Source organism: Lissotriton helveticus, chromosome 9 (genome assembly GCF_964261635.1).
Source record: "Lissotriton helveticus chromosome 9, aLisHel1.1, whole genome shotgun sequence".
Classification (NCBI taxonomy): domain Eukaryota; kingdom Metazoa; phylum Chordata; class Amphibia; order Caudata; family Salamandridae; genus Lissotriton; species Lissotriton helveticus.
Genome location: NC_136070.1, coordinates 266,032,422 through 266,053,318, shown reverse-complemented (window position 1 = coordinate 266,053,318; position 20,897 = coordinate 266,032,422). Strand labels below are relative to the sequence as shown.

Below are 20,897 nucleotides of genomic sequence, written 5' to 3'. Positions count from 1 at the left end.
TTTTTGGTAGAGTGTGACTACAGGGTAATGTTCCCACTCTATCCTCGGGTTTGGACTACGATCAATGAAACTCTGGTAAGTAAGTGGGGATGTGAGCCCTTGCTATTTCAGCATCTTTTGCATTTTGTATCCCTGGCACATTTGGTAATTTTGAAATGCATCTCATTACACGAGTTGTTGTGTCTAGGTATGTGTCGGGGTGAGCAAAGAGTAATAGTTGATCTCTATTTGTTGTGCAAATACATTATTGGTAAATGTTATAGGGGTGAATCCAGTTGAGGGATGTAGACCATAATTATGAGTTAGTTTTGTTTTATGATTGTAGGTATGCCATTTGAAGTGTGTCTACTAAGGGCAATTATGACCACATACACCCTCCCTAACATATAGTGATTAACTAGGAGGGAGTGTTACAAAGGTTAAGGGATCTGTATCCTGAGGAAGGCCTTTTGACCCTGTTGGGCAATAGTGAGAGGCTGAAACATGTCGATCCAGCAGACAGGGTAATGGAGTTGTTGGTTCTCACATATATCCATTTAGAATGAGTTCTTAATCCTGCTAAGAATTAACCATAATAAACATTTACATGGGTTCCCACTTCAACAGTTTAATCTTATTTGTTCTCTGCACTTGGGATTCCTTGTTTGAAATAATTCTGTTTCATAATCCTTTTGCAAAGATAATATAATTCCACCCTGAGCATTGGCTTGCCCCAGGGTGTGAACCATAAACAATAAAAGGAGTATACCTTGTGTAAAGAAACGAGATACGAAGAGGGCAGCCAAAAGGAAAAGGTATTCCTTTTTAAGAATGGTATGCCAGCGGCCTTATGATGAAGCACGGCACTATCTAGTGGGTGAGGGCAATTTTTAAAAACCCATAGGGTGTTCCCAAATTGACTCGATTGTTTGTTGATCAATTTGGGTAGATATGGTGAGGAACTACGTTGTCTGGTTTTTTTGTATTTCTCTCTTTTCTGGTCTCTACCTTTTCTATGATTAATTTAGTTTTATGTTTGTGACCTTCTCGTTGTGTGGGTAATATAGATCTCTCGGGAGAGCGAAGGAAGGCGTAATCTATTGTACCTTCGGGTTGTGAGTATTATAGTCACTGCAAGTGTATTACAGTCGCTAGTCAAGAGCAGCCAGCAGCTGAATACAATTCAGTGACTAGTCAATTGTAGCCAGGGATCACCGATAAATGGAATGGTAAAATTGGCCAAGAGAAAAATGAACAGGATCACTGCTAAATGCAGCATGGTGTCAGACCAAGATCAGCCAAAAGTCACTGAATGTGGAATAAGGTGAGTGCTTAAAGAACAAGCATGGGTATCTAAGTATGGAGCACCGAAAAGGTCAAGAGTGGTAAAGAGTTACTGCCAATAGAACAAGTCACCTAGTAGGCCTGACTTTAAAGGTAGATAAGGGGGTATGCAGACAAAATATTGATATTTAAATATCGATATACAATTATATCGAAGTTTAAATATCGATGGGACAAAATATAGAAGGTAAGTAATATCGATAAATTTAATATCGATATTAGTAATATCGAAGTTTTAAATATCGATGTCAGTAATATCGATGTTAATAATTTCGATGTTACTAATATCGATGTTTAAATTATTTTTGTGTATATTATTATGTATTTATTATGTTTTTAATTTATTTTTATGTAATTTAATTAAATTTTGTATTTTAGTACTGTAGCGGGTTGGGGGTTTATAGGGGAACAGGGTGGGAAGTAAATTAATTATGTGAAATTAATTATTAATTAGTAGGAATTATAAATTAATTTTAATTAATTGGTAATATTTTTTAATTAATTGGTAAATAATTTTAATTAATTAATTAATTGATAAATATGTTCTGTAGCAGGTTGTGGGTTTATAGGGGAATAGGGTGGGAAGTAATTTAATTATGTTAAATTATTTAATAATTAGTAGGAATTATAAATTAATATTTATTAATTGGTAATTATTTTTAATTAATTGGTAATTAATTTTAATTAATTGATTAATTAATAAATATGTTCTGTAGCGGGTTGTGGGTTTATAGGGGAATAGGGTGGGAAGTATTTAATTATGTTAAATTAATTATTAATTAGTAGGAATTATAAATTAATATTTATTAATTGGTAATTATTTTTAATTAATTCGTAAATAATTTTAATTAATTGATTAATTGATGAATATGTTCTGTAGCGGGTTGTGGGTTTATAGGGGAATAGGGTGGGAAGTAATTTAAATGTAATTAAGTAATAATGTTCTTTAATTAATTGTTTGGTTAATTATTTAATTGTTAATTAAATATTAATTGTTAATTAAATATTATTAAATGGGATTTTCATAATTTTTTTTAATTACATATATTTTGTTCACATGTTTTTAATAATTATGTATTGGTATTTGTAAATGGTTTATATCTATTTAATAGCTAATATTTTTATTATTTAATATAAAACATTTATTTATAAGTATGTTATTTTTACCCCTACGCTATCCTACATTTTCCCTACATTTGCACTCTCGGGAGTGGGAATAGTAATTTTTACCCCTACGCTATCCAACACTTTCCCTACTGTTGCACTCTCTGGAGTGGGAATATTAATTTTTACCCCTACGCTATCCAACATTTTCCCTACTGTTGCACTCTCGGGAGTGGGAATAGTAATTTTTACCCCTACGCTATCCAACACTTTCCCTACTGTTGCACTCTCTGGAGTGGGAATAGTAATTTTTAACCCTACGCTATCCAACACTTTCCCTACTGTTGCACTCTCTGGAGTGGGAATAGTAATTTTTACCTCTACGCTATCCAACACTTTCCCTACTGTTGCGCTCTCTGGAGTTATAGTAATTGTTACCCCTTCGCTATCCAACTCTTTCCCTACTGTTGCACTCTCCCGAGTGGGAATAGTAATTTTTACCTCTACGCTATCCAACACTTTCCCTACTGTTGCACTCTCTGGAGTGGGAATAGTAATTCTTACACCTACGCTATCCAATATTTTCCCTACTGTTGCACTCTCTGGAGTGGGAATAGTAATTTTTACCCCTACGCTATCCAACACTTTCCCTACTGTTGCACTCTCTGGAGTGGGAATAGTAATTTTTACCTCTACGCTATCCAACACTTTCCCTACTGTTGTGCTCTCTGGAGTTGGAATAGTAATTTTTACCCCTACGCTATCCAACACTTTCCCTACTGTTGCACTCTCTGGAGTGGGAATAGTAATTTTTACCTCTACACTATCCAACACTTTCCCTACTGTTGCACTCTCTGGAGTGGGAATAGTAATTTTTACCCCTACGTTATCCAACAATTTCCCTACTGTTGCACTCTCTGGAGTGGGAATAGTAATTTTTACCCCTACTCTATCCAACATTTTCCCTACTGTTGCGCTCTCTGGAGTGGGAATAGTAATTTTTACCTCTACACTATCCAACATTTTCCCTACTGTTGCGCTCTCTGGAGTGGGAATAGTAATTTTTACCTCTACGCTATCCAACACTTTCCCTACTGTTGCACTCTCTGGAGTCGGAATAGTAATTTTTACCCCACGCTATCCAACACTTTCCCTACTGTTGCACTCTCTGGAGTGGGAATATTAATTTTTACACCTACGCTATCCAACACTTTCCCTACTGTTGCGCTCTTTGGAGTTGGAATAGTAATTTTTACCCCTACGCTATCCAACACTTTCCCTACTGTTGCGCTCTCTGGAGTGGGAATAGTAATTGTTACCCCTACGCTATCCAACACTTTCCCTACTGTTGCGCTCTCTGGAGTGGGAATAGTAATTTTTACCCCTACGCTATCCAACCCTTTCCCTACTGTTGCACTCTCTGGAGTGGGAATAGTAATTTTTACCTCTACGCTATCCAACACTTTCCCTACTGTTGCGCTCTCTGGAGTTGGAATAGTAATTATTACCCCTACGCTATCCAACACTTTCCCTACTGTTGCACTCTCTGGAGTGGGAATAGTAATTTTTACCTGTACGCTATCCAAAATTTACTTAATTTTTTTAATTAGTTTTACATTGTTATTAACTGTAGTTTATATTATTATTTTATGTATCTAAATGTATTTGGAATTTATTATATTTTAATTTATTTATAAGTTATTAAAATAATTATTTTAGAGTTAATTTTAAGTAAGTATATACTATGAATTATATTTTTATTATTATTAGTTTTTATTACATTATTTATTAATTTTAAATATTATAATATATTTTTAACTATGTGTATTATATTTATAAGTATTATTTTCTTAATATTACATTTTATTTAAATAAAAAAACTATATTTTTAAAAAAACTATATTTTTGACATCGATATATTTTTTTCGATATTTTTGTACTTACCTTGTTAGAGATAGGATCCCGATATTATTGTCATCGATATTTTTGTTGCGATATTTTGGTACCTCGATATTTTTGTAGTCGATATTTTGTCATAGATTCAGATAAGGGACCCAGGGGATTTTTATGGCAGGCTGGTGCTTCTGAATGGGCATCAGGACTGGGACAGGGAAGAGCTGTATCAGTAATCACTAGAAACAGATATGGGGCAGTTGACTGCACAGAGGAGACCTGGGATTGGTAATTGCACAGAACACACCAGTGACAAGTCAGTGCTTACAGTAAACCTATAAAGTGAGGATACCCGGGAGTGCTAGGTGAACAGATGAGATTGGGAGCTGGTATGTTAAGAGAGGGGGGCAGGTCTGTGTCTAAAGCAAGGGTCTCCAACATTTTCTATGGTGAGAGCTACTTCAGATCAGGGAAAATCATTGTGAGCTAATGAAGGTAAAACAACTTGTGCATGGTTACCAGACACCCCCACACTCAGCTTTATTGTCTTTAAGTTAAATGTATAAAGAGCCAGATACCAAGGTTTGAACAACATACTAGGACTATGGACACTATAAAAGAGCTGCTAGGCATGTCAGTGAGAGTGCAGTCTCCCATGTTAATCTTCTTCCATTTAAAAGCATTCAGAAACATCTTTTTGTTCACAGCTCCAATACTGAGTTGACAAGGATTTTTATTTAAGAGTTAAATACCTCAGTGCTTGAGTTGTTGTTCACCTCTGTGACCCAGTCTCAGCCTGGGTCATAAATCAAACAGCACTGCTCATTATCAGGCCCTGCTATCAGCAGCCTGGTGATACTAATGTAAAATGAACACAGCCTTCCCTTAACTTTAAAAGGAAAACATGACCTTGTGCTTATTTAAAAATGAACTCAAGGCTGTGAGCTACTCTGAAGGTGTCTGGGAGCTACTGGTAGCTCACAATTAACTGGTTGGAGACCCCTAAAGGAAATCTGGGACTAGTGAGTGCACAGATGGGATCAAGGACACTTCAGTGGATAAAGAAAAGCTGGGACTGGTCAATGCGTAGAGGAACCCTGGGACACATCAGTGCATTAAGAAGATCTAGGAGGTCGGTGCATTACTGAGATCTAGGACTTGGGGGAAAGCAAACCGAAGGTGGACGACTATTAAGGTGCTCCCCTTGGGAGCTCCCGGGTTAGGGTTCGCCATATGGCATAAATCCCCCAGAAAAAAATCACTCCAGCGAGCGTCAGCATAGGTATAAACCTCTAAAGAAACTGGAAACTTTTAAAGGAACTAAAAAATGAAGCTTGCAGAAGGAAAAGGTGAAGCTGGATACTATGGGCAGTGTATTTCACCAGAGGGTACAGGGTCGAGAGAGCACCAGGAAGGTATTTTGCATTCGGTGCCCCTCACTCACGCCAACTGGTCCGGACCCACTCCAGTGGCTCATTCCCTGACTGCAGGAGAAAACCCGGGCCAGCTGCAGGAGCCCACAGACGTCGCCCCTTTTTGCCACTCAAGCGGGTGGCTTGCGGGACCTGGGGACGGGAAGAAGGAGGCAGCTATGTTTCCTTTCAGGCGAGCCCACCACTTACCCCACTCTCTACTGACCAGCTGCTCACTCTACTCGACCGGTCTGGCTCCAGCTACGGGCGAGCAGGAAATAGTCTGTGGTGGCCTCAGGTCCATGGGACCAGCCTCCTGAGCCCCCACTGGTGTCTGGCTCGTCTGACCCGGAGACAGGGAGGAGAAGGCACCCATGTATCCCACAGGAGCCCGCAGCTGCCCCCTGCTCCCGAGTGACTCTCTTGATCCGACCCTTATGCTGCTAGGTTAATCTGCGGATGACTGGGGTTCGGAATTTGGTGGCTGCAGTACCTAGAAACTGCTCTTTTCATGTGGCTTATTGGGATACGAATACACTGTACAGAGTACTTTATTCACACTGCCTCTGAAATACTGCGTTTTGCTTGAAGAATATACTATATGCCATACACTGAGATCCCTGAAGAAGTCTCTCAAAGAGACGAAATGCATTGGCTATAATGAATCAATTTGTGAAAGAAGAATCTGTTTGCGATAAATAAAGAGAACATTGGAACAAGAAAAACATCTGTTGAATTTAGATACTTTTTTCCTTATGTGCAAAATTAGTGAAATTTATTGACTATGGATTGTGACAAGAAACACTGTCAATTTTGTATAGAGTGCTGAAACCGTTGTTGAAATATCTCTCCATGATCGAGGCTACCGGGTGCAGTGCCTGCCATCTGCCAACTGCACTAGAAGCCGATGCCGGCCAGAAGTTGGCCTGCGGAGAATATTGACTGTTGTCTTTGGGAACATTCTTGACGAAGGGGAACTCAACATACTGATACTATCTTCTTCATGTCAGCTTAGGCCTATTGCAGCCCTTTAGTGCGATCTGGTCCTGCCCCTTTACCTGTACACAAACGCTGATGTACAAAAAGCATGGGCGTAAAATCCGTTCCGCTCGCGGATTTTGCGGATTTTCTGCAAATTCGCAATCCGCGAACTCTCGCGAACTTGCCGAAAATTCGTAAAATCCGTGCGAAGCTGATTTTTTGCTTGGTCGCACTTGCCAACTAGAATACTATACAATTTCGCGGGAGTAAACACTTGCGAACACGTAGATGCGGCGGGCAGCAACAATCTCGCAATTGCGAGATTGCAAAATTTGCAATTTCGCACAAGAAATCCACCAGCAGGCAGCATAAACCTTGAAAATTATGATTTTTATCAGAATAACTCCTCCGGTTGACATTTGCCTGCACTTTTTCTTTTCAAGGAGTCTATTTTGGGGGGGGGGGAGGAAGGAAGTGCCCCACAGTCTCCAACTTCCTGTTCCTGTCCAGCAGGCTCCTCCCAGTGCTTTCTTCATGTGCTGGTCACTTCGATTTGGATCTTGACCTGGAAGGATTACTTTTTGTGGATGCTGCTGGATATTTGGATTTTTGCAAAACTGAAAGCACTCAGCAGGTGCAAAAGTTCAATCTTATCATTAGTAGCCATTCCCTGTAGTGTTTCCTGAGGGGCCCCTTCAGAGTTCATTTGCCTACTTGCAACTATTCTATGACCCTGCTCTGACCCTCACAGCAGGCTCAGAGAATAGCTACAAGTATACAACAAAGGTCCTGTTAAAAAAATTACACTGCAACAGAAAGCAATTACAGACAAAACTGAAAGCACTCAGCAGGTGCAAAAGTTCAATCTTATCATTAGTAACCATTCCCTGTAGTGCTTCCTGAGGGGCCCCTTCAGAGTTCAGTTGCCTACTTGCAACTATAGGCCACAAAGGTCCTGTGGAAAAAAAATGGACTGCAACAGAAAGCAAATTACAGATAAGGAAGCAGGTGCCAGCCAGACTGGAAGTTTAAATTCAGTGACACATTAATCAACCCCAAATTAATTCATGTCAGTTGAAGCAGGGCAGGTGTGCTTGCTTTTTTTTACCCCCATAATCTACAGTGATAAACCAACCAGAGGGTGGCAGTGATGTACTAGAGGGTGGCATGGGTGTACCAGAGGATGGCAGTGGTGACACAGAGGGTGCTGTGAACCTGTGATGATGAACCAGACGTAGAAACAACATAGTCGCGGCCGTTGCGAGCCGAAAAGTAAGTTCGCAATTGCGAACTGGTACAAAACCCTCGCGAACTGGCAGAAACCCTTGCGAACACAAAAAAAAAACGCAAATTTGTGAGAGTTCGCGGATTTTGCGGATTGCGAATCCGTAAATACGCAATTTCGCGGATTGCCAATTCGCAAAATCCGCCCATGCTTAATGTACAACTTGGGCAGTGGGGCAGATTGATGTCAGACTCTCCTGGAAAAAAATCATACCCTGACACTACAGCATTTCTTCATCAACTTGTCAGGTAGACACCTAAGCTACCTCAAACTGAGCAGCTCAGCACACTCACTCAAGACAGCGGTTACTGTTTATCGCATACCCCTTGTGTGCATTGCTGCTATGTCTCTGTGCTTACTCCCTGCCACTGTATTTGCCTCATATGTAATTCACATAACTGTTATTTTGATCAGATATATATGCCGTTGCTGTGTATTTGTCCTGATTCCTTGCAGTTGTATTTAACCCTTATGCGATTCACGTAACTGCTTTCCTGCAAATTATGTATAGTGCTTGTGTTTACATCATGTAACTGGATCCACTCCATATGTAACTCACGCAATGCTACTATCTATTGTACACTTCTTATGTTTACTGTCGTTATCTATCCATGTAATGGCATTTACCCTATATGCAACTAATGTAACTGCTACTCTACCAACTATGTAAAGCGCTCTGATACCTTCGGGTCGAGTTTGTGCTATACAAAATTCTATAAATAAAGAAATAAACAAACACCAGTGCACAGAGGCTGCACTGTGCTGGTCAACATAGAGAAGAGTTTAGGCAATGTACGACAAAGAGAGGAGACTTGTTATCGGTCGTTAAGAAAGAAGATCTGGGATGGGTTAGTGTACAATGAGAACTAAGACTTGGGAAACATTGTTGCATGGAGGCTGCACTTTGCTGGCCACTAAAGAGAAGCAACCAGGCAGTGTAAGGTGAAGACAGTAGACCAGGGTTGGGTAATCTAAGAGAGGAAACAAGGGATTAGCCAGTGGATTAATAAGAACAGTTGGTCAATCTGTAAAGGAGACTATTTAGTGACAGGAGTCAATTGACTAGTTACAGTGCAAACTATCTGTGTCCATGAACAGTGCACACAAAGCATTTGCCTGGAGTCTAGACAGAAAGAAAGAAGGTTGCCCACCAGAAGTTGCAAAACAGAACACGGATCATTGGACACATTCATGGTTTGCATAGTAAAGAGACCAGTCAGCATGGGAGCCAGGCTGGTGACTGCAAACAGGACAACCGGTCACTATTCAGTACAGAAGACCACCTCTGAAAACACAAGACTTGGCCCCTTCAGTGCAAGAGTTTCAAATGATGTCTGCATACACACTTCCTACACAAGAATTACTTATTTATGAAGATACGCACACAATCACATCACTGGCACATTCGCTCACATTCCATCCAAATAAACTTTTCGATGGTGGTGTGTACTTCAGACACAACTACTGCAAGCACTAAGTACAAAAGAGCCCTTTGTATGGATATACATTGAAAATGCCATATACACACCCAAATATCCTAATAGCTGGTTCCACCATAAAACATATTGTAATATTCCCACTGTTAGCCCACTACATCAAGCAAACTAAAAAGAGTCATTCACATGAATGTACTCAGAACATTTTCCCATTGTACAAGCTCCCCCCAAAACAGTCTTGTGTATGGAGGCGTGTACATGATTTATGCACTGGACCTCTTAAGTTCTCCTACCTAGTTTCATTCTAGAACTCATGCTGCTCATACATCCCCCTATGGCTATGTATCCTTAGGTGCAGTATCATTTATTTGCCCAGTCTTGTGTCATCAAGTGGTAGGCATGAACAAGCTGTGGTTTGTGCAAATCTAGAGTGTGTACAAGTATGCTTATGTCTTCCATCTTACTGCGATGTCAAGCTCCTCCAATTTAGACTCAGTGTTCTTTTTGACCGCGGTCAACAGCATCATCGCCCCTTCCACCGTCAGAGGATTCCGGGAGAGCTGCAACAACACAAAGTTACAAGATGAATTTCAAACATTTTATGCATTCCAAGGCAGAGAAAATTAAATAGATTTACTTCTTCTGAAGTTCCCTACAAGTGACATGTGTTGCCTAACAATTCACAATCAACAAAGTGAGTCAAGTGTGTTGGCTTATTTCATCAAGTGTAAAATGTGGGCATGGAAGAGAATGAAAGCACTGTCTGCTCAGTCCTCAAGTAGAAAGTAAGTTTCCCCCAGAAAGGGTGCATAATAATTGATGATCTAAGACGTGAGGTGTTATTAGGTCATCAATTTAGAAGAAAGGCGAGGTTCTGGTGGTCCATGTAGTCCAACTCACTTTAACTCCTTGTCCCTTAAAGACACAATTTGTGACGTGCACCTGGCAGCAGGGTTGTCTCTCCTACCACCTCTCTCATTTGATCGAACGGCCAAAGCTGTAGGGAAACAACTTCCTTTCTATGGCATATCATTCTCTCTATGCAATTCTAATGTGTTTGGTATTCTGTCCCATTAAACAGACTTCACAGGACCCATAGCATTACTGTACAGTGTTATGCAGGAGAATACAAGGTACTACAGCAGAGCCAAGCTCTGGATTACTTCCAGTGACTCTTACACCCAGAAACTATGTGATCTGCAATTTGTGCTACATAGTATACCCAAGAGGCTGCCATTCATAAAAAAAGTGTTTTCGCTGGCGGGTTCAGCATTTTGGACTTCATGTTCTGCACTGTTGGGGTAATTGTAAAACCAGGGGCATCGGTAACTCAAGCTTGAAGCATTTTGGTCCTGAGTCACAAAGGACCTCCCACTCTTGGCGACGTCCCCGCAGTCGTGGGGGAGTATGCGCACTCGGGGTGGAATCTCCACAATAAGAATTCTCATTGCTGAGACTACCCTGAGTGCAGAGACTCCCCACAACTGTGGAGCATCCGCCACAAGTGTGGAGGTATTTTGTGAATCAGGCCCACAATGTGGAAATCGGTGTCATTGATTTCTGCATGTCATGATTTTGCCACGGATTTCAACCTGTTAATACCGCATGCAGTATCCCCACACACAGTAATAGCACATAATAAAACTGTCCTTGTAAAACCATTTTAGGCAGAAGCTTAGATTTTTACCTTATATAGAAAGAAGGGGTTGCATGCAATAATGGCCTATGTAGGCCCCGCCCGCCAGCTCCGCTCCCCAGACCACGCCCTCGCCACCGTCCCCCGCATCCGAAGAATGACCGCCGGCGGCAGATCATTCTCCCACTTCGCCACCAAGATGTGGAACACCCTCCCCATCCGCCTACGGCAGACCGAAGACCTTCTAACCTTCAGGAGACTCCTCTAGACCTGGCTCTTCGAACAGTAGTAGCACCCCCCCCCCCCCCCCAGCGCCTTGAGACCCTCACGGGTATGTAGTGCGCTTTACAAATGCTATGATTGATTGCTTGATAGGTAGTATCCAGTGGTTTAGAAGAAAATGATGGGGTCACCCTACAGAATGTGAAAAGGGGCACCTGAGTCTCCAATGTCTCACAGATATTCATCGGCCTTGGACTGAATGGAGGAACCCTGAAAGTTTGCCCCTTGTGCCACAGGAGCTGCTGTGACCTGTTTTACATCCCGGATAGTATCTGTCTGTGGGTAACCTGGACATCGTTCTACACGAGCTAACAGATGTGTGTTTCTTTGCTCCCCTCTCACCTCCCATCCCCGCACTCCCGTCCCCGGCATCAGACAGAGGTCAGGCAGCCAGGCAGACCTTCAGAATGCGCAGCGTGTCGTTCACCTCCAGGCCCCTGCACAGCCGACCGGCCCCTTCGTTGTTGATGCGGTTGTTGCTGATATCCAGGTGAAGCAGGGTGCTGTTGTGCTTGAGCGCCTCGCCCAGGGCAAGGGCCCCTTCATTTCCGAATCCATTGAAAGCCAGGTTCAGGACCCTCAGCATAATGTTTACCTGCGGGGGAGAGACAGACGACAAATTAGCCTGAGTTATGCATCTGGGATGCAGGGACGGCTTCTCCTCAGGAGCAGAGGAGCGTTGCCCCGCCTGTTCCAGCATGCAAACACGAATAAATAACATAGCATTCAATTCAATTTTATTTAGTTGCCAATGCACCGGCTCACGCTGTGTACAGCACAAGGGTGGGGGCGGAGTGGAATCTTACAAATGCAGGATTACAGCACTGGTATACAGTGCTCATGACAGATTAGCCAGCTATCCACAGCCGTCCTTTCCGACATGCGCAGTGTAGACCCAGCAATACAAAGGCTGTGAAACTGGCTGGGGATTGCTTGCACAGGCCCCTAGCCTCAAAATGAGCACTGAGTGAGACTGCTCCAACCAGTCCTGGAGCTGCTTTCACATCATGAAAGCAGCTCCAGGATTGGTTAGAGTTCTGTTCCACAAGCAGGAAGGAGGTCCTTCCTTGTCCTGCTCATGGAAGGGAGAAGTGCCGCAGCGGTCGTGCTCCAGCTCCGAGTTTATGGTGAACATTTTTTATTGAAGGCAGCCGCCACTACTGGGATGTTCCCTCAAATTCTTTGACAGACGCTTTCTTGATTAAATGCTTACATGATGCAAAATGCTCAGGAACTGTGAGAATGTTGCCTGCCCGAAAACACCACAGAAGGAAATGACATAATGGGGCCTCTTGCTGCAATTGGTGGCACCACCGTTAACTTGCGCCTTTGACAAGGGTGAGCAATGTAAGTGATTGGTTGCAACTACACTGACTTCCATCACCTGCTACAAAGTCTGGCTGGGTCAGTCAATTGTCTCTACCATCATACATAAAATGTTGGCGTTAAGTAAGTAAGTTAGTTAGTTTATTGTCTCCATTTTTTCAAAATCAATTGCAGTATACAATCCTATACAATAAAAGCTCAGATTTTAAAAACATAATAGAAGAGTAACCAAGGGCTAAATCAATTCTTTCTAAAACTGGACAAAAACAGTACATATAAAAGCATGGTACTCAAACACTGGATAAGTCAGATTCCTCCCCAGCGTTGAAACTCCCCATCTTCTAAATGCCTGAGACAAGTAGTTAGTTATGTGTCCAACAGCTTTTGGTCAACAGCCTATGAAGCAAAATAGGATTGCATCCTTAACTGATCTAACTTCCTCACTGTTAAAAATAGGTATCAGATATCACGGACGGAGGTCGAGAATTACGGAACAAAGACAGAAAATATGCTCCAAGACGGAACTTTTGAGCTGGACAATTTGGGTAAATCACCTCTTTCTTGTAGTAAGGCCCCCATTTAGATCAGAGATGTATAAACTGAATAACAAAGGGGCTAGGACGCACCCTTGTTTTAGGCCATTGAAGGTGCCCAATTGTCTGAATCATCACTTTTCCATTGGATAGATTCGGATGTATGACGTTACAACGCCTACCTTAACATCGCAGGTTTTACAACGCATACCATTACAACGCATAGTGCTTTTAGGCGCTGGTTAGTGATTAGTTTAATTTACTATTCCAACTCCAGTCCCCGTGGATAGTAGGGAAGGTGTTGGATAGTACATTAAACCTATTCCCTATCCTAGAGCACCCCCCAGCGCAATGCGTTGTAATGGTTTGCTTTGTAAAAGTTGCTTTGTAAAGGCACTGCGTGGTAAAAGTTGCGTTGTAAAGGATGTTTACCGATAGTTTCACCCTAACCGATGTATCAATCACTGTGCAGTGCAATTAAAATATCAGTAAGCCTTGGACAATCCCCCAAGATTTCAATTCGAACCACAGCTATGATCTGTTCACTTTGTCAAAAGTAATGAAAAAATGAATAAAGCAAACAAAAAGATTTGAAATCATATTTTGAGAATCTTTCTGGGCCATAAGCGATAGTGCCACAAAGTTTTCTAAGGTGGAACATTTCAACCGAAGACCAGTCAGTTGAAAAGATATTTGGTTCGAATTATCCACCCAGTTTTAGAGGTAATGCAGAATCTGTTTTGCAAATATTTTTTAGTCGGCATTAATAGTGAGATCAAACTGTAGCTTAGCAGGTGATCCTCTGGATCCTCTTTTGTAAATGGGGTATAGAATTGAGCGCCTTCCAAGTTGGTAAAACATATCTAGAATAGATAACCAAGTTAAATATAATAGTCAGAAGAGAGCCCCATCTTGGTGGATCGCATTTCATGAGCGCCATGGCAGTCCGCTGGGACCAGCAGCATGTGAGGACTTTATAGCATAATAAGATTTCCAGTTAGTGCTGGTGAAATAGAATAATCTTCCTACCCAGATCCCTCATTCACTTCCTTACAGGTCAATTAGATAATCTTTCCAGATCTTATAAGGAATCAAATAGTCTCCACCTAACTCACAACTGTGGATCCAGTCCCCACTATAGCCAGAACTTACATGAGTTTTTCGAAGAGATTGAGACTTGAAGCTCTGTCCAGATCTGTTTTTTTTTTTGCACATTTATATTGCGCAAACTCGACCCAAAGATATTGCAGCGCTTTACATGAGCACCAGTTACGTTACACAAGGACACTTTAATTTTTGTGGTTTTTTTTTTGGTAGGCACTGGAAAATTACGTGATTTGCCCAAAATCACAGGATGTGGAGTCGACCCCGAGGCTCGAGCTTTGGTTTCCCAGCTCCAAAGTCAGCAGTCTAGCCGTAAGACCACATCCTCTCTCCTCTGTTCTTGATGGATTATTTTAATTTTGCTGATCTCCTTTTTTAAGTTGCAGGTCAGCATAACAGACTCATCAGTCCCAGCACACATCTGGACTAATCAGCAGCAGCACCCACACGGAGTCGCCATTCACACTCCTCAGGTATCATTTTTTGACTCAGGTCTCTGCACCCCACTTGGCTGATATAGTTGGGGCTTGATCGGTGATGAATCCCACCCTGTACACACCGCACTCAACCCGATAACCTTCATGAGTCAGAGCAGGGTCTCCTCATTGAGAAAGTCCAGTCCACAGTCACCAACCTTGGACCTGAGAACTCCATGTAACACAACCGCAAACAGAAAGACAAAAACAACACTGAACAATTACAATCAAGCGTTATTGCCCCCACAGATCAAGAATAATGTGGGGGCATGTAACAAGGTGAAATGGCAATTAACAGCTGTTAACAGCACAATAAAACCTCCAACATCTGGTCCCCCAGTCTCATCCTACTTAGTGTTTGTCTCTGCTTCATATCCTGATTCAACCCTTGACTCAGCAGTCCATGGAGGCTACTAATTATTGGGTTTATTTATAGATCTCAATAGGGCCTCGGGACTGACACTACATTTCTGCAGCTATTAACAAACTAGAGCACACAGAGAACTTGATACAGTTCTGGACGATGATGGATCAGACAGATAGAGTGTTGAATTTCAGAGTTTATTTCAAAGGGTAATTTAAATGCCCAGGGCAGCATCCAGCACTGCAAGCCATCCCCGTGCAAGTGCCTCTCTTTTGGGACTCAACGTTAGTTCACTATAGGTGAGAAAAAAAAGCTCATTTACAGAGTCAAAATCATGCTCCTGATACCAGCACATGATTTGTAAAAATAAATAAATGCAGAGCGCCAAAGTTTTTCTTAGGAGCCCACCACAGGTGCTGCCAAGAGATGAGGTTGCTGTGTACATGAATTGCTTTAATCGGGCCTCTTTCTTCCACTACCCTAGAAATCATCCTGCCTCTTTAGCTCACTTATTCATCCCTACTTTCTCCCTTTGACACAGTTTTACTATCGTTCTCTTCCTTATTCTTTCTTCCTATTATGCCTTTCTCTCTCTAGCTCTGAGTAAATCTTTAATGATGAGAAATGAGCCCTGGTCTTCAGAAATTAGTGCCAGTGGCCACCTAAGGCAACCAGGGCCACAAATTAAACAATACTCATTCTAGAATCATGAATGGTGTTTGTTTGGCCTTTTCACACAATAGGTTCTGTTAGCATTGTGGATTTTCTATGTGAAAAAATCTGCTCCCAAGGGCAGTTTTGTGGCCGTCCCTGGTGAGTGCACCTGTAAAAAGTAATTTTGTGAACACCTACAAACAAATGCAAGTAGTGCCCCACCAGAAAGAATCTGTAAATCTACTCATGCCTGAGGCAAGACTATAAGGGGCTTATTTACAAGCCCATTGCACCGCCAGTGCGTCACTTTTTATGAGGTACTGGCAGAGCATTTTGCTGCCTCATATTTACAAGAACGGGAAAAGACACCCTGCATGGCTTTTCCTGTCCTTGTAAAAACAGCCCCTTTACACGCAGCACTTTGCATTAAAGGGACGTTCCACAGGTATTGCTGTTGGTGTTCCCATGCAACACCCATGGATCCTGACATATTTCCAGATTTACGAGAAATTGGAAACCTGGAAATGTGTCTGAATGCTATGCCTCCCCGGGGAGGCATAGGGATGCGCAAAAAGGAGAAATGTATTCACTTCTCCTAGTTTCTTTCCTCTTTCTATGCATGCTTCATTCTGCAGGACACATAATGATGAAATCACCTTATAAACAATCATGAAAAAAATTACGTTTTGCAAGTTCTATGTGTGCTAACGCAGCACACATTGGAGTTGAAAAACGCCATTTCAGATTGTTTATGTGCAGGAAGGGACACCATCATGCAGGCATCCTTGCACCATGGTGCTATGGTGCCTGCATCAGTGCATGGCAGCAAATTGTGCGACCTGCGCAGGGGAGAGAAAAGGGATCTGTCATATCCTTGTAGATATGAACAATCCCTATGCTTTGAAAGTGCCGCACGGTGGAGCAATCAAGAGGCTTGCAGTGCCATGCTCTGGCACTTTCTCGCAAATTAGACCCAAAGTTTTTAATGTTGGGACTGAAGAGTGCACCCCTATGTGTAATGAGGTGTATGGGGAAGGGGTTTCACCACAGAAAAAACAAAAATCCATAAAAAGCAAACGTTTACAAGTAAGTGTACTTTTGAATCCTTCATCTATTACGTTTCTGTGCGCAAAAATGGTTACAGATTTGAGAGCTCCTGAGTAACTAAGATATCAACGAATTGAGAACTCTCTTTGAGTTCCAAAAAGGACAAGTTATTCTAGGAGTAGGGTTAAGTCCTAAGAGGATACATTCTGTTGTTATCCACTGGAACATGTGTGAATGGGGCACTCAGTAAGAATACGGTTCTGTTCATTAAGTTCTAACAGGAAGTCATTCAACACATTACCTGAGAGCAGCTCCTCCAGTTGATCAGGCTGAGAGATCTACCTACAACCTCAACCTCAGCTTCCAAAGCCTCTGCACTGTACAGCCAGAAAACATGCTGCACATGTTACCCATCCTGTGTTACTCACCCCAACAACTGGATGCCTCAAAGCTGCACATACTCTGTCCCGCACATGCTCTCGTACTATCTGAGAAACACTCAACTACAGTCCTGATGAGTGGTCTACACACATGCCCGCCCTGAAAATAGTCTCACTGCACTCGCATCATGAGAACTGTGGGAGGAAGGATGTGAACTCCAGCTGTTCACAATACACAAACAGTGGTTACAGGACAAATGCAGCAGTTCTTTGGAAGTGGAGCAGTGGTGTCAGAAAACCATGATTCTCTCATTGGAACCAGAAGCGCTGTCAACAGAAGCACTCCAACGGCGACAATGATGCCGGAACTTTATTTGGAAGGTAAGGAGTAGGGTGACTTCCACTTCTCTGTCCTTGACAGTGTCCCTCACACCTTCTTTATGGACACCTAAGCAGATTTGCGGCACGTGGGCAAACAAAAATAAAAAAATCACACTGCAAGAAGACATAGGCCTTGGTGACCACATTATGTCACGAAGGCTACAGCCCAAATGATCAGAGATGATTGTTTGCGTTTGACAATAGTGTGCTCTACATAAAACAATTCAATAATACTCAGTGCTTAATTTGTTAAAAAATAAGTGTCAGGGCTCTCGACAGGAGGCCACTGCCACTTGCACCACACATTGCCCGTGCCATGCTGCCAATGATAGTAACAACACAACTACCAACCATCACACTCCTACAAGTGTGGCAGTTCAGACTATTTCAGGCCCTGAAAGCTATAAAAATTGCCCGGGCACAAGTAATAGTAATTTTTTAATGTATGTTGAATTAATAATTAACTGTTGTTGTGGTCATCTCTACACTAGCCAGACAGCGCAAGTCTTCTGGTGTTGAAAGAAAACTCATGATTGGCTCTATGGACTTCTTCCTTTTAGGAGTTGCCACATTTAGCATCACTTTGCTTCTGGTAGAACAGGTAACACTTGTGAAGGTTAGTTATTAGTTCTTGTTTTAAGCAGGATGTTGTAGCTGGAGCACTTTAAAAGCCATAATATGGGCTTTGAAGTTAATTTTCGCTTCAATTACATCAGTGTATATTGTTTGGATGAAGAAGCCTATTGCATTCTCCTTGGCTCCAGTAATGAGATACACTCATGTATGAAAAACTCTTTTACAGGAGCTATGGGACAATTTAGGAGGCTGGCAACCGGGCCATTTTTGCCATCTAAAGGAAAGAATGCTATTACCTGAAAACAACAGCTGGAATCAAAGCTGCTATATTCTAAGATTATGAGTTTTTAAGTTGAAAAGAAAGATCAGAACTTCTTTTAAGAATTGCTTAATACAGTTCAGAGCTTATTTTTAAAAGAAAAGAAAAAGTTTCCTACGCAAGTTGCCACCACCAAGAATTCCATTTTGATCAGATGTTGAGTTTTAATTTGACTACAAATGTTAGATTCCCAAAACATTTTACTTAAATATTGCTTACTAAGAAAGGTGGGATAATCCAATAATAAATGGTGTTCAGACTATTTCATATTCCCGTAACAAATATGTTTACCCTCAGGCACTGCACTGTCAGCGTGAATCTAGTTTTTCTTTAACCACCTGTTTAAAATGTGACTATTTTCATATTCACCTGTAGGTCAGACGTATTTTAATAGATACCTGAAACCCCTGGGATGTCTCTCAAGCATTCCCTTGTTAAAACTACAGATTCCATCTTTTTGATGTAAGAAAATACTTCAATGTTGCTTCCGTGCTGTCTTTTGTATATTTTTCTGATTAATGGACAAAGCTCAGAAGGCAAATTTGAGCAAGCTAAATTATTTTCTAATTCATCAATAGTCAACAGTTTAGATCCGTATAAAGTTACCAGGGCAATATTGCCTTTGAGGGCCTTTGTGATAGGTTTTACTGAGAACCTACCACATTGAGCCTCAAACCTCAGATGCTCACAAGGAGTATCTTGACACCCTCCAAAACACCCCTGCAAGACTCATACGTGACCTCTAATGCCGCACCCCCATCACACAGCACCTCAGGAAGCACAAGCACAGCCAATCCAAATTTCTCATGCACACATACGAAGCCCTACACAACACAGGGCTAGAGTACCTGAACAGCTACATACATTTTCACTAACCCATCAGACACATACGCTGTGCCTCAATCTCACTTGCACACATTCCCTGCATCCGCAAAAGAGTAGGTCGCTCATTCTTCTACATAGCACCCAAGACAAGGAACGACCTCCCTCAACACATCAGAGCCTCCTCCTCATTTCTTGAGTTCCACAAGAAGCTGAAGACCTGGCCCTTCATATAAGCACCTTGGGACCACAACCCTACACACCTGTTCAAGCTCCTGGATACAGTCTTTGGTGAGTAGTGTGCTATACAAATCAATATATAATAACACAATTCATATTCTCCTGAAGATCATTCCATGAAAGGGTGCTGGTGAATGCCATTTAAAGATAATTGTAGCTTTCAAGAACTGAAAGATGTGAGAAAAGATTAACCTTTATACTAAGTACTATTTATACTTTATCAATATCAGCATTTCTCTTCCGTTTACTATAAACACATTGTATGGCACCTCGAATTTTCTCTGAAGGCATACTGGGGTAGAAACAGGGCCGGACTGGGAACCGATACCGGCCCTGGCACAGTGCTCGGCCAGCCCCCCCCCTTCCCCGGGGGGGGGGGGGGTTGGGGGTGCGACCGCGCTCTTTGCTAGGGCCGGTTTTCGGCCGATTTTGTTACAGGGCCGTTTTTGCAGCTATGCTGCAAAAAACGGCCCTCTAACAAAACCGGCCCCCTGGGGCCCAAAACCGGCCCCCAACCATGCGGCCGACCGGGGGATTGCCCGGTGCCCGCAACAGTCAGTCCGGGCCTCGGTAGAAACCTAGCACAGCCAGATCTTCGACGTGTAAAAAAAAATTCCCACATGCTCATTCATTTAAATGAATTTGATGTAACGCTCTCCTTGACAGTTTAGCAATGTGATGTTTGAAATGTATTTGTAAATAAGTTGTGGATCCAACTTATTTACTGGAGAGACTTCAAGTAGCTTGCTTTGGTTTGATCAAGCTATTTTGAATGTGTGCGATAGTGATAGAGTTAGAAGGAGTGTCCATCAGGGAAGAGGTGTGGTGCAGCGGCCAGGGTGGCTGACGCCGGAACACAGGGGCTCACGGTTCGATCGCCGGCGGCAGGTTAGCCCAGCACCTTGTGACTCTGGACAATAGCTCACTTAATCTTCCCGACGGCCCCAAGCGCCGGGACACCTCTCCGGAGATAGCTGTGTGCTTTACAAATGCTGGTATTTCATGACCTGTGTTGTCTAGAGAGGCCATCATCAGATAGAGCTGAGTATTCTCTTCATACTGATAATACACCTTTAACACCTTAAGTCAGCCCGAGTGACTCCATGTAGATGTGGAGTAGACATTGGTGGCTCTCAATATTTTTCACAGCAACCGCTTCGAGGATGAACAGTAGGGTTGGCATATGGCTACAGGACTAGTACTTGAAGTGTCTGTACTATGTCATGTCCTACACCACAGTGATGCTGTTATTCTGATAGATGGAAATTGGGCTGCACAGTAAACAAACAAGATAAAAACAAATACACACATTCTTCCCAGTAG

At 42.2% G+C, this 20,897-nt stretch overlaps 1 protein-coding gene across 5 annotated transcripts in view; it reads right to left on the bottom strand.

Moving 5' to 3' along the window:
* The window catches only part of LRRC74A (leucine rich repeat containing 74A), a 216,479-nt gene that overhangs the window by 91,654 nt on the left and 103,928 nt on the right, over nucleotides 1-20,897 (bottom strand). For 4 of the 5 annotated variants that reach the window (XR_013600915.1, XM_078659944.1, XM_078659945.1 and 1 more), the window contains exons 10-11: nucleotides 11,753-11,947; nucleotides 9,899-9,994 (exon numbers count right to left, since the gene is read on the bottom strand). Coding sequence is in view for 4 of the 5 variants with exons in the window: in XM_078659944.1 (XP_078516070.1) it covers nucleotides 9,899-9,994; nucleotides 11,753-11,947 (291 nt within the window). In the remaining variant the exon portion in view is untranslated. The remainder of the gene's footprint in view (nucleotides 1-9,898; nucleotides 9,995-11,752; nucleotides 11,948-20,897) is intronic. The other variant, XM_078659946.1, reaches the window with a different exon arrangement.